Source organism: Mytilus galloprovincialis, chromosome 7 (assembly GCF_965363235.1).
Source record: "Mytilus galloprovincialis chromosome 7, xbMytGall1.hap1.1, whole genome shotgun sequence".
NCBI lineage: Eukaryota > Metazoa > Mollusca > Bivalvia > Mytilida > Mytilidae > Mytilus > Mytilus galloprovincialis.
In genome coordinates this window covers 83,459,021-83,473,828 of record NC_134844.1, presented here as the reverse complement: position 1 = coordinate 83,473,828, position 14,808 = coordinate 83,459,021, and the positions used below count along the sequence as shown (strand labels likewise).

Sequence of the window (14,808 nt, the reverse complement as noted above, 5' to 3'; positions counted from 1 at the left end):
GATTTGCAGTTCAGTATTTTTCACATGGGACATAACTCTACCCATATGTCATGTGATAACAAAAAAATAGTTACTCAGATTTTGGGAGACGATTTTCAGGAAGAAGTATATATTTCCCGGTAATCTTATACTGATATTTGACACATGTTAATAATGTTAAACATCTGTTTTATTTTCTTACGCATCAATGGTATTGTTATTATTTGAGATGATTCACAACATATAGTCATGATAATCATTACCCAAAATTATCTTCATATTTATATCCCATCTCTTTTTAAATAGCTGCCAATTCTTTTAGGTGATTACACTCTAACATAGCTGCGGAACCGTAGCTCTCCGGTTCTTATGATATTTATTAACAATCCACTAATAGTAAAAAAATATCATAAGGACCTAGGCTAAGAGCTACAGTTCTGCAGCTATCTCTTATTATTTATTAAAGTAACTTACCAAAAAAATGTAGTCCAAATAATTATGACGTCTTACAAGGCTATTTTAAAAAAAAAAGGCATCCCAGAGAAAATTTTAAATAGCCTTGCACGACATGCACGATGTCATAATTATTTGTACTTACAGGCCACACCAATTTAATTTCTTGTGCTAAGGATTTTTGGACTCCAAAATTTGGGGCGAGTGAGCGATTTGAAAATTTTAATAAAAAAATATTTAATTTGCAAATTTTTGAGGCGAAGCTTGAAAAGTAAAGGCGAGCAATTATAATTTTTTTTTGTAACATAAAATAGTAGGTTTTGACTATATTAAAACTTGATTTATCACTTGTACTTTGACATTTCTTTAATTTCTGAAGTATTTTTTCCCTGTTCACCAAGAAATAATCAAATCTGGTCTATGTATGTGTGACTGACAATGAGACAATTCTCAATCCAAGTCATAATCAGTTTGGGGGCAACCCCTTAATGTTATAAATATCCCTTTTACATGTTTTATGAGGGATCAATATAAGTTATAACATATTTGTTTGTACAAAAGGGCTCATATTTTCTCAAAGAACTATATATCTATCTGGTATTAAATGGTCAAAACATGTCAAAGAATTTTGTAATATTCCTGGACTTTAACCATGTTAAATTAACACATTTACTTTAACAGTTTAATATTATTCAAAATACATAAATAAGTGGACCCCTCTTTTGAAAAAAGTTGTTTAAAATATGATGTAACTCTCCTCTTTTTAAGTTTTCAAAGGTTTTGTATAAAAGAACTATACAAATCCTTGGTATTTCTATTTTCTTTTCTATATCAGTAAAATTACCCCTTGTCTGAGGGAGGGTTGCTCTCAACCTGATAATAACAAACACAGGTCAAAGTACGGCCTTTTACACAGGGCTTTGATACAGACCAAACAGCAAGCTATAAAGGACCCCAAAATTATTAGCGTACACAATTCGAACAGGAAAACCAACAATCTAATTTATATATCCAAACGGGAAAATACCAATGAACAACATCAACAAACGATAACTGCTGAACGACAGGCCCCTGAATCAATCAAGACAGGTGCATAAACATGCAACGGCTATGGATAGTTTTGTTTCGCCAGCATACAATATAATTGCAGTTGAAGGCAAATCCTTCGCAAGTTCTTTGTGCTGAAACAAATATTCTCACAGATATTTACAAAGTGTGCTGGGGTGCTTTTATGTTTAAAATCGTTATATACAGGTTAGACTGTGATTTTAAAAACAAATGTTGATATCTTTTTATAATGTTTACAAAAAAAACGGTGCGGGAAATGGACATGATTACATTTCCGGATGCGGGAAGCGGGAATATAAAAAAAATTAAAAAATTCTGTTTTGAAATAAATAGGTGCGGGCGGGTCCGTCGAACAAGGAATCAAATTGGTGTGGCCTTATGGTCAATATTATTTGTAAGATTTTCTCCTGAAAAGATGTCAATTGTATTTTACATCTGTATAACTTGTGTTTCTTTTAATATGCAACCTAATTTTTGTTTGTTTTCTTTTTTTTTTCATGAACATTAATTATGTGTTAACTGTCGATACACACATATTTGTAGTCTTTTTTTTCTTCGCTATGAATACCACTGTCACTCTAATATAAAATTTATAATCAATTTAACTATTGTCAGTTTATTGTCTTAATACTGTATGCCATAACCATGCATTTTAATGGTCTATTGTCTATTGTCTATTGTTTATTTAAATACAAAATATACCACATGATTTTTTTATAAAGAAACAAATGTTTGTAAAACTCATTCATGAATGTCATTTAACACATGTGTGAATTATAAATCTCTATTTGGCGATTTGCGATGTATTGTACAGATTTGAAAATTAGGTGCTTACATGTATACCACATTAGCCTGTCACTTAACCTGAGGACCATTTGATCCTGGTCAATATAAAAGTTGCAATTTTATTTTGTCAGAAAAAAAGACAAAAGAAACCAAACGTGCCAAACATGCCAAAGGGACATTTAAACTCAAAAGTAAAAAAACAAAACTGTCAATGTCATGGTAAAAAACAAGCAAAGACTAAAAGAAAAACAAAGTATAAAAAATTAAAAAACACAACAAAAAAAACTATCGACTAAGCGATATAAACGTTAACCCCTTAAAAAACATGGGTGCTTGGGAAGGGTAAGCAAATACCACTTCTAATGGGGCTCCATCTTGATGCTCATATAAGTACAAACTGGGAGATAAGTCTAATTCAGTAGATAACATTTGAGAAAAGAGGACAGGATTGCGGTTACGGTATTTGCGTTATATGAATTTGAATTTGGAACATGTAGGTCGCATGTGTGAAACTGATATTACATAATGGTCATCCAGATAGTTGATTCAAGTTTTCTACTGTCACCTGAAATAAGCCAACAAGTGACATAAACACACGTTTTTTTTTTTATCAACCTCATCATACATTGTATATTTATTTATTTTTGTAGGAAACATTGTTTTGTGTATGTTTTCTCAATCAGACACATATTAACATTTTATGGGGATCTCTCGTTTGATTCAATTACATGTATAGAATTATGAATTAACTTTATTTTATAGATAAAACATCATGTCTAACTATGGAGCTACAAGAGAATATCGAGATGATCCAGGCTATGCACCATATAAAGATGGAAAGCAAGGTAAGTTGTCATAATTTGTGTTCATGTTCTTGTCTTGTTGTCTTAGGATGGTTGCTGTCTGTTAGACAACAACCAAATGCATTGATCTCCATTGTACATCAGTTGTTTTCTCCTTGTTGAAACCTGGGCATCATGTAAAGGTCTCCTTATTAGTAAAAGGTTTCTTTGAAACATGCATCTGTAAAACTTTTATTTCTATGATTGAGCAGAAAAATTAGAAAAATTAAAAAATATACAACGGCCATTGACATCAAAAATTTCTTTTGTGAATTAAACTTTTACATGCATAACATGCTGGAAAATGATGTACTGATGAACATTCAAACACTAAGGCCAGTAAATTGCTATACTTTTCTCCTTAAAATTTGAGTCAATATTTCCATTATGAATTATCCTCTTTTTCTTTTCCAAAACATGTGAAAATGGTTATAATTTATAATAGAAATGAGTGCAGAAGAATTTTTAATGCAGAGAGTTTTACATTTATAGTGAAAAATATGATGTAATACATCAAGTAGACAAGACAATAGTTTCATATGTTGTCCTCATATACATGTACATGTACAATTGTACATGTATCAATTTAATTCACAATTTTGCATGTGTATGTCTGTTTATAATCCAGTTAAAATAGAATATCCTTACTTGTATGAGGATTGACTGGACAGTTGTAACTTCAATTTTATAGATCAAAGAAGATTTTCTTATTTTACATTATGTTTTATATTTGTAAAAAATTATACATTGTATTTGCAAATTATATAGATGTGGATAATTTACACATATTTGATCTGTTATAGATGGAAGATTTAGTGACCTGTGTAGAGAGATTAGCGGAAACATCAGTACAATAAATAATGGAGGTTAGTATGATATATACATTGTTGGTTAAAAGGAAGTAAATAAAGATGACTGGTGCCACCTAGATTTTACATCCAAGATAATTGGTAGAAGTAAATTTATTTTCTGCTGCCCTGGTAATTAGAAATACAAATTGAAATAGTGTGAAATGGGTGTTGGCTATTGGTGTAGAAATAGCGAGAAATTTAGAGAAAATTCTCTGTGACAAGCAACATTTTCTCTGCCAAATTAAGCAAGGGGTGTTCTTCATTCATAATATTTTGAAAATTCCGGAACCGTTGAGTACCCTTAAAAAATGCCATTTTTCTATCAAAAAAGCTGCGGCACAATATGTGTTTGACCATTTCAATTACACCCAAAGGTGTTGATAATTCAGAATTAGAAAATTTTTTCAATGGATCTTTGATAGTGAAAACGCAGGACCAAAAAAGGCTACCATTGTCGCCTATGTAAATAATTACTTCCTTGTAACCTTGTATGATGTAATTTAAAACCATACTACAGCATTTTAAAGCAGCAGTCACAATTGCCAATGTGGTTAGTGTTTTATGCTTACAAATAAAGTTTCAATCAATAATTTATAGAAACAGTGAATTTAAAAACTTTTTGTTTACCAGTATTTGTTATAGTATTAAGGAACTCATATTGATCCCCAATTCAGTATGTATTTTGGTCTAATTTTATGTAATTTGTGCTGTGTTCTGATGAAGGAGCTATTTTTTTACTTGTAGCAAATGCATTGGATCGTGCAATGAAAATTATAAATACAGAGAGGGATAGTCCTCAGATTAGAGATAGAATGTAAGTTAATTTGGATTCTGTTATTTTTGTGGATTGAGGAACTACTGTATTTTCATGTTCACTTGAATTTTTTGCCAAGTAGGCATAAAAAAACTATGAGAAATTTTTATTTCGTCGAACATTGAAATTCGTGGTTTCTAGTTATTCACAAAATCCACAAAAGTTTGTATCCAACAAACAACAATGAATCCAGAATACATATATTCTTTGAGATGGGAGGATAATTTGTTAAGGATGTTCGCTACTCTGTTTAAAAATAACAAGCTTTTTAAAAGACTGTTATAAATTGAAAGTATATAAATAAAGAAACAAAAAAAGCAGAAAAAAATGGAGAGTCTGTGTGCTGGTTTTTTCTTTCACTTAACATTGGCACCTTTTTTGTTTAAAAATCTATGAAAAAATAACAAGGATTTCATAAGATTTTGAAATATGGCTTTTCAAATCATATGTAATAAAAATATGAAAAGAAAAATAGGGGTTAGTGGGCAATTTTTTTAAATGTTAATACATGGATAAAACCAGAGGATTCCGAAAATGTGGCAAAAATTCAAAAAGTAGAGGAGCAAACATCCTTAACATACTGTGGATTCATTGTTATTTGTTAGATTCATGGTGAATTACAAATTTTTATAAACAGACTTTGTATATACATTTAATTAAATAAGGTTGATAATACATGTAGCAGAATATTCAACATAGTCTGAGACTTATAAAGTTTCAAATATCTCACTGGTTTAAAATATTTATTATTTTCCTTTGAAATTATATGGATGGTTATTAAATTTACTAAATAAATATTAGGCATGCATGTGCTGAAAATGATCATTCTTTTTCCTTATACAATTTGATATTTGACTGTTAATATATTCTTTTTTTATCTAGCCATGACACTTCACAGAGTACAAACAGAATTGTAGTCGACACAACAAAATTAATGAAAAAAGTGGCTGGCATTAAAGGTCTTGATAGAGTAAGCAATTGTTTCATTCAATATTAGATTTACAAACAGAGCAATGAGTTCAAATTATGATTGGAAGAAAAGAGATTATCTCAAAAAGTGGTGTAAACTCATTAGGGAAAAGTAAAGTCTCTTTCGCATGTAAATAATGAACAGTAAGATTGACACCCAAACTGACAAGGGAACCAGAAGTAGATGGGCTATCAAAAAATTTTAATTTTGTGGTTGTTTAAAAGTTCAGGATTGACCTCATTCTAACATTTTATTGTGTTTGAAAACAACATTATGATCCATTTTAAAATGAGAATGGAAATAGAGAATGTGTCAGAGAGACAATAAAGATAACCTGACCAAAGAGCAGAAAATAGCTTTGTTTAAATAGAATACACATGCAGTACAACATCAAATGCCAATATAAATTGTTAACTATCTACTAGCAATGACCAACATAGGATATAAATAAGAATTATGGTAAAATTTAATGCATTTTGTTAACTTTTGACTCCTTTGATTTTATAGTCACAGAAATTACAGATAGACAGATTAAAAAGTGATTTTCAAGATTCAGTACAGAGATTTTCATCATTGCAAAAGGTAAGTTATTTTCACTAAGGATAGATTGTTTGATTGTTGTTAGTTTTGAATGTCCAGTGACAGATATATGACTCAAATATTTGTTACGTTTTCAGGATGGCAACAAATTAACAATTAGATCTGCTGACTAGGATGAAGGACTTTGAATTAAGACAGCCACTGGAAATGATGTCATATTGGTTAATCCTGTGATTCTTATTTTAAACATTGTTTTTGTTTTAATATATCAAAAAGGTTTTGTTTTAATATTTCAGAAAGCAGCTGAAAAAGTTAAACAGACAACAAAATTAAGTGAAAAGAAACCAAAATCTTCAGCCGGATGGTTGGTAAGTCTTGTTTCATTTTAAGGACCCTAACATTTTATATATATTAAGGGGACATACCGTAATAAAAAGTTTCACTTACCAGGGATGGATGCCGGATGCTTTGAAAGAGGGTATTATTCATTAAAACTGAATGCATACACACACTTTTTTTTATTAATATGTAAAAAAAATATGTTTTTATGCCCCACCTACGATAGTAGAGGCCAGGGGCATTTTATTTTCTGGTCTGTGCATCCATTCATTCATTTGTCCTTCCGTCCGTCTGTCCTTCTGTCCATTCGTCCCACTTTGTTTTTGGTCAAGGTAGTTTTTGATGAAGTTAAAGTCCAATCAACTTGAAACTCAGTACACATGTGCCCTATGATATGATCTTTCTATTTTTAATGCCAAATTAGTGTTTTGACCCCAATTTCATGGTTCACTGAACATAGAAAATGATAGTTAGTGCAAATTTATGGTTAAAGTTTTTGGTCAAGGTAGTTTTTTATGAAGTTGAAGTCCAATCAACTTGAAACTTAGTATACATGTTCCCTGTGATATGATCTTTCTAATTTAAATGCCAAATTAGAGTTTTGACCCCAATATCACGGTCCGCTACACACAGCAAATAATAGTGTAAGTGGAGCATCTGTGTACTTTGGACACATTCTTTGTTTTCAAATCAAAGGAGGGACTGTTCACCCTTTATGCCCCACCCCTTTCTCTATTGCAACTGCTTTGAATCCTAGATCAAGGGATAAAATATAAATTGTTTTATTGAGGTAATTTGTTGAGTGATATATTTTTATGATATCTGATATATTTTTATGATATCTGATATATTTTTATTTTATCTGATATATTTTTATTTTATCTGATATATTTTTATGATACATGATGTATTATAGGATGAAGATGATGATAAATCTCCATTTGTTGAACAAGAAAGACGGAGAGAGGAGATGCAGGCTCAGGAACAAGTGATAGAAGATGATCTAGCATTAATACAGGATAGGGAAGAAAGAATTCGACAATTAGAAGTAAGTATCCCAAATTATTACAAAGGTTGCATTGAATTACTGTAATTTCGCAATGAAATAAATTATAAAAATTGATAATTTCACATGTGAAATAAACGCCATAATTGTACTCATATGATGTCATATAACAAATATATTCCACTTGTGACCAAAAATTACTGATAATTAACTATGCATTCATGAATGAATGTGTTTTCTGTGTCAAGTTGAATATTTTACGATATTTAAATGCTTCAATTTGTTATTCTATAATTAAGATTTGTAAGGCGATTGAAAGAAGATGTTCCTTAGACTTGTACCACAAATTTTGGAGGGAATACCTTCAGAGGTGTTGGTTGACCGTTATGAAATAACTGTTTCACAGATGATATCAGATATGTTCCTTACGTCGCAACTACAATCCCCTTCCCTATCATGAATGTGACCTACTGAATTAGACTATTTACTGGATTTGTTATAACATGAGCAACACGATGAGTGCCACTTGTGGAGCAGGATCTGCCTACCCTTCCCGAGCACCTGAGATCACCCCCAGTATTTGGTGGGGTTCATGTTGCTTATTCTTTAGTTTTCTATGATGTGTCATGTGTACTATTGTTTGTCTGTTTGTCCTTTTCATTTTTAGCCATGGCGTTGTCAGTTTATTTTCAATTTATGACTTTGACTGTCCCTATGGTATCTTTCGTCCCTCTTTTAATCTTAATCAATGAATTTTTTTTAGTCTAACCTCATTTTGGTTTAGTATTATTGTCTTTTAATTATGCATGTGTCGTCTTTGCTAACTTCAACTTTTATTATTTCAGGGAGACATTCTTGATGTGAATGAAATATTCAGAGACCTAGGAGCATTAATTCATGAGCAAGGGGGACAAATAGGTATTCATAATAGAATTTATATTTTGCATGTTTTTTGTCATTTCAAAATTTCAAAACCTACATTAAACAAAAATTAGTGTTGTCAAAATTGTACATTTTTCCCTAATCAGTTATCAGATAATCGTTCAACCCATTAATCAGTTAACCGGTAGTTTAAGTTGATGTTTGAAGGCCTTATCTATCATGTCTATAGTACCCTATAGTTTTATAATACTATGAATTGAAGTTTGTCCTTTGGCATTATAAGGCTTTTCTGTGAGTATTCCTGACAAAGTTTGACTTTTAATAATCCAATACACATTATTTACTATGGCGTTTGTAATAACTTCAGATTGAAAAACAAAACATCTCCTATATCTTGTTGAATTGAATATGTCTAAAATGATGATTCTCCAATTTTCTCTTGATGTTTCAGAAAATGGTTAGGGGCGTTTCAACTTGTATCATCAAATATACATTAATAACATTCACATTGATTTGCATTTCACAAGTTTTTTAGTTGGCATTTCATTTAAAGTATGACAAAGCCTTGCATAATGGAGTTTGCACATTTAGATATAGGTCTACGCAATATTAGATCAAAAGTTAATAAAGAAGTAAATAGTAAAATATAATCAGATTACTGATTTAAAGTTACTGTTTAAAAAAACATGTGTACTAATTATCTTAGCTTAAAATCTCTGCCCAACCTGACAAGTTGTCTTGGTTCTAATTATTTTTTTATGCCCCGGCCGTAGCTTAGGGGGCATAAAGTTTTACCCTTGTCCGTCTCTACGTACATCCAATAGTTGGTTTCCATTCTCTAATTTAAGTTTTACTCAACCAAATATAATGAAACTTATACACAATGCTAACTACCACATAACACAGATAAGTTTGAATTTGGACAGTGTCTCTGTTACCAATCTAGAGTTATACCCCTTTACAAATTGAAAAATTTAGATTTTTTTTGTTTTCAGTTCTCTTGATTTAGCATTGCCTCAACCAAATGTTATGAAACTTATACACAATGCTTATTATCACAAAACATGGATCAAGTTTGAATTTTGGTGGCCTCACTTTTACTGTTTAAGAGAAATGCCCCTTAACAAATAGAAAAATTACCAAATTTTTTTGTTATTTTTTTTTTTTATCAACAATAAATATACTGGACAATTAATCGGTCAAATCAATTACCACAACGATAATTTTTAAATAGAACAAAATTATTTAAAGATTTCAATACACATTTCTATCAAATATATTAAAATTGTATAAAGTTGGTTAATCGTGTAGAGTTTTTGGTATTTGATATTAGGTCCTTCCGACTGTTAACCTGTTAACGTATTAACCATTGACAACACTAAAAAAATTACATTCATAACAAACTAAAGATATGGACATAATTGTGAATTGAGCATGTGAAAAGCTGAAAAACAGGTCCAAGATTAACTACAATATTAAATTTGTTATGTTTGTAAGACAATTAAAAATAATTGTTAACACTGTCACAGATAAAATGTTGGAAAAATGCCTAGAGCCAGAGGGTTTGGAATAAAACTGTTAAACTCTATTACAGATTCTATAGAGGCAAATGTTGAACAAGCTTATAGTAATGTAGAACAAGGAACATCTCAGTTAGGGAAAGCTGCAGACTATCAGGTAAGGGGAGATAACTCATATTAGTGTAGAACAAGAAATATCTCAGTTAGGCAAAGCTGCAGGCTATCAGGTAAGGTGAGATAACTCATATTAGTGTAGAACAAGAAATATCTCAGTTAGGCAAAGCTGTAGGCTATCGGGTAAGGGGAGATAACTCATATTAGTGTAGCGCAAGAAATATCTCAGTTAGGCAAAGCTGCAGGCTATCTAGTAAGGAGAGATAACTCATATATGTATCTGTATCTATATTATGAAATCTCTCCTTCAAAGGAGCACTTCATAAAGAATATGTTTTTCGAGAAGTCTATAAGTCTTTATATACTTAGTTTGAAAATATAAAAAATAAAAATATAAATGTACGCCCCATGGGGTGTACGTTGGCTACAGTTGTTGACCTTTGCGCTTTATATTATAGTAGAACAAGGAACATCTCAGTTAGGCAAAGATGCATACTATCAGGTAAGGGAAGATAACTCATATCATAGTAGAACAAGGAACATCTCAGTTAGGGAAAGCTGCAATCTATCTGGTAAGGGGAGATAACTCATATCAGAGTAGAACAAGGAACATCTCAGTTAGGGAAAGCTACAATCTATCTGGTAAGGGGAGATAATTCATATCAGAGTAGAACAAGGAATATGTCAGTCAAGGAAAGCTGCAATATATCTGGTAAGGGGAGATAACTCATATCAGTGTAGAACAGGGAACATTTCAGTTAGGAGAAGCTGCAGACTTTTCGGTAAGGGGAGATCACTCATATTAGTGTCAAACAAGGTATATATCAGTTGGGGAAAGCTGCAGACTTTAATGTAAGGGGAGATAACTCATATCAGTGTAGAACAGGGAACATCTCAGTTAGGGAAAGCTGCAGGCTATCAGGTAAGGAGAGATACCTCATATTAGTATAGAACAAGAAATATCTCAGGCAAAGCTGCAATCTATCTGGTAAGGGGAGATAACTCATATCAGAGTAGAACAAGGACTATCTCAGTCAGGGAAAGCTGCAATATATCTGGTAAGGGGAGATAACTCATATCAGCATAGAACAGGGAACATCTCAGTTAGGGGAAGCTGCAGACTATTAGGTAAGGGGAGATCACTCGTATTAGTGTCAAACAAGGAACATATCAGTTTGGGAAAGCTGCAGATTTTCATGTAAGGGGAGATAACTCATATCAGTGTAGAACAGGGAACATCTCAATTAGGGAAAGCTGCAATCTATCTGGTAAGGGGAGATAACTCATATCAGTGTAGAACAGGGAACATCTCAGTTAGGGGAAGCTGCAGACTATTAGGTAAGGGGAGATCACTCATATTAGTGTCAAACAAGGAACATATCAGTTGGGGAATGCTGCAGACTTTCATGTAAGGGGAGATCACTGATATCAGTGTTAGAACAGGGAACATCTCAGTTAGGGAAAGCTGCAATCTATCTGGTAAGGGGAGATAACTCATATCAGAAGAACAAGGAACATCTCAATTAGGGAAAGCTTCAGACCATCAGGTAGGAAAAGCTGTAATTTATCTGGTAAGGGGAGATAACTCATATCATAGTAGAACAAGGAACATCTCAATTAGGGAAAGCTGCAGACTTTCAGGTAAGGAGAGATAGTTCATATCAGTGAACAACAAGCTTTTCTTGGGTTTAGTCTTTTTACAGATAAAAAATGGTGATTTTGCTGTTTATGACTTTTTATATTCCCAATAAAAATCCAATTGTTATGCATAATGTTATGGCAGTCACTCCTTCAAGTTATTTTCAAAAAACAATTATAACACAGAAAAGTTACTCACTTACACTTTTTCTTTTTTCATAGTGGTATAGTCAATATGGACTGAAATAGTGTTAAACATTCTTCAATCAATCAATCAATCTATCTATCTGGTTTGTCAAAGGAAGTGCATTTAATTTGATGTGACAAAATACCACATTGGTGCAATGAGCCTAGTTTTGTGAATTTTGATGTTACCACCCTAATATTAATTCTTTTTTTTCTATTTTCAGAGGAAATCCAGAAAGAAGATGTGTTGTTTACTAATTATATTACTTATAGTAGCAGCCATTATAACATTAATTATCATCTTAGCAACCAAGTAATGTTTTCATTCCTTGAACATAATTATCATTCCTAAATCAGATACATCTACATTTATAACAATTCATATAATTGTTCTGTAATTATTATAACATCCATAAGATACATGTGTTTTCCACTCTATAAACTATATGTGTTTTCTACTCCATAGACTTCATGTATTTTCGACTTCATAAGCTACATGTTTTTGCTTCTGCATAAGCTTCATATGTTTTCTACTCCATACACTATATGTGTTTACCACTCCATATACTAGATATAGGAAGATGTGGTGTGAGTGCCAATGGGACAACTCTCCATCCAAATATTAATTTAAAAAAAAAAAAGGTAAACCATTATAGGTCAATGTACGGCCTTCAACACGGAGCCTTGGCTCACACCGAACAACAAGCTTTATCTATTCCATAAGCTGCGTGCATTTTCTACTCCATAAGCTTCATGTGTTTTCTATTCCATAAGCTGCTTTAGTTTTCTACCTCATAAGCTTCATGTGTTTTCTATATCTTAAGCTGCTTTAGTTTTCTACTTCATACGCTATGTGTTTTCTACTTTTATCATTATCTTTATCAATTATTGTATACTTAAAGAATCATATAAGTTTTAATGATAAATGAAGGATATAATTGTTAATGTTGAGATGTAATGATCCTGTAGGAAATTATGTGACAATCTATTTTATAAAATATTTTATGCTGTTTTATTGCTGAACATCAAAAAAAGATAAAAAGTTACTTTATGAATTTCAAAGGTGTCCAATAGTAGTAAGGCTGATTTTTATAATATGTTATGTTTAGATTTTAGTGCAATATAATTGTATTTTTTTTATATATTTCATATTATTTTTGGGATTACTAGATTTGTTTTCTATTGAAACCCAAATTACCTTTTAAAATTTAAAAATAGCCTCCCCTGATTGGACACATACGACCAGAAGTCAAATTGTCTCCCTTCCGGGCTTTGGTTAGAGACATAACATGAAAAATTCAAATTCAAATATAATTGCAGAAAATGACAAGAAAAATGTTTAAACTTTGCATTTAACAAGTCACATGCCTGTAACATTTAAATAGTCTTAATTTTGGTTGGAAATTGCATGTATCTGTTTTGAATGGGTAATTAAAAACAAAATTTCAACTGCAATATTCTTTTTTGATACAAGAAATATGTTCTAAGAACCTAAATATATTACAATTATCATATTTTTGCATAATGTTGTATATTTACTAAACAAATCATTTCATTATATTTTATTAATTGTGATTATATGTTTATTTATTTGTATATATATGTATATATAAGTCTGTGCTTTTATATATGCAGTGTTAATTGATCAGCTGTTGTGAGATATTTTGTAAGAGCTGTTCTTGGCTTGAAGTTGGCATTTGTAATATAGTATTTTGCTTTACTCTAAATCCATTCTTTGAATAGTACACAGATATAAATGGAACAAGCCAAAGTTTTTATTGTTAATAAAAATATTGTTTTATGATACTTTAATTTTTATTTGTATTTTTCTTGTTTGTTACTTTCTATGATGGTTTTTTTCGTTTATTTTCTTCAAATTAACAAACTCTCCTGCTAAGAGAGGTTTATTTTTATCAAAAACTTATTTTCCTGCTGTGAGCACCCTAAAAAAAAATTTAAAGTGAGAAAGAGATAGCAAAGGAGAATTTAAAGTGTCCCTAGAGAACAGTTATTTTGAAGTGCAGTTCTTTTGGACAATAAATTCAAAATTAAAAAAAATCGCACATGCTCTATCTCAAAAAGAATTTCTACTGTATAGTGTTCTACCTTTGTGTGATTATAAAAAAATCATCAGCTATCTATTTATCCTCCTCGTTAGTATTTCATGCATGAAATCTGTGAAAGACCCTCACGGATGTCAAATTTGGATAGTTAATGAAAAAAATTGGCAAGTCGTACAATGTCCACATTTTATTTGAAAACCAGAAAAATAAAAGGCTGCTAACTGTATCCTTGGATGTAAGTCTAGGAAACCAATCTAGCAAATCCAGTAGGGACACTGGTCCTGAAAGGGACTATTTGTATCTGCTCCTCTAGTGACAAATGATGTGTTAATTGTGTTCAAACTGATTGTAAATGATTTCAACTATTTTATTAGTCCCCTACCGACCATGTTAAAGGGGACTCTAGGTTTGAACTCTGTCTGTCTGTCCAGCAAATCAGTTTTCTACCCTTTATTTCTTCGTGCTTTAAAATATTAACTTGACATTTGGGATATTGCTTTATCATAACAAGTTACAGATCAAGTTTGAATTTTGTATTGGTCTGATAATTTTGTGCAGAGTTATGGTCCTTGGACTTAGAAAATTCCTTCAAATAATCAGTTTTCCACACTTTTTTGTCATGCTTGTAGATATTGTTTTGATATTTTTTTTAAAAGTTTACACCATGACAAGTTAGCATGTTGTTCCAATACAATTAATTTTTAACCAATAGGGGAGTATGTATTGCCATGCAATACTGCCTGAATGCTTGTTTTAT

General features: G+C 31.3%; 1 protein-coding gene across 1 annotated transcript; it reads left to right on the top strand.

Moving 5' to 3' along the window:
• The first annotated feature begins 15 nt into the window (after positions 1-15).
• Positions 16-12,848, top strand: LOC143083839 (syntaxin-7-like). Its single transcript, XM_076260220.1, has 11 exons — positions 16-119; positions 3,049-3,131; positions 3,932-3,994; positions 4,724-4,793; positions 5,676-5,763; positions 6,271-6,345; positions 6,600-6,671; positions 7,559-7,690; positions 8,494-8,566; positions 10,125-10,207; positions 12,213-12,848. Exons 2-11 carry the CDS (start codon positions 3,059-3,061, stop codon positions 12,303-12,305), a joined length of 822 nt encoding a protein of 273 aa, XP_076116335.1. The 5' UTR covers positions 16-119; positions 3,049-3,058; the 3' UTR covers positions 12,306-12,848.
• Positions 12,849-14,808: the final 1,960 nt, after the last annotated feature.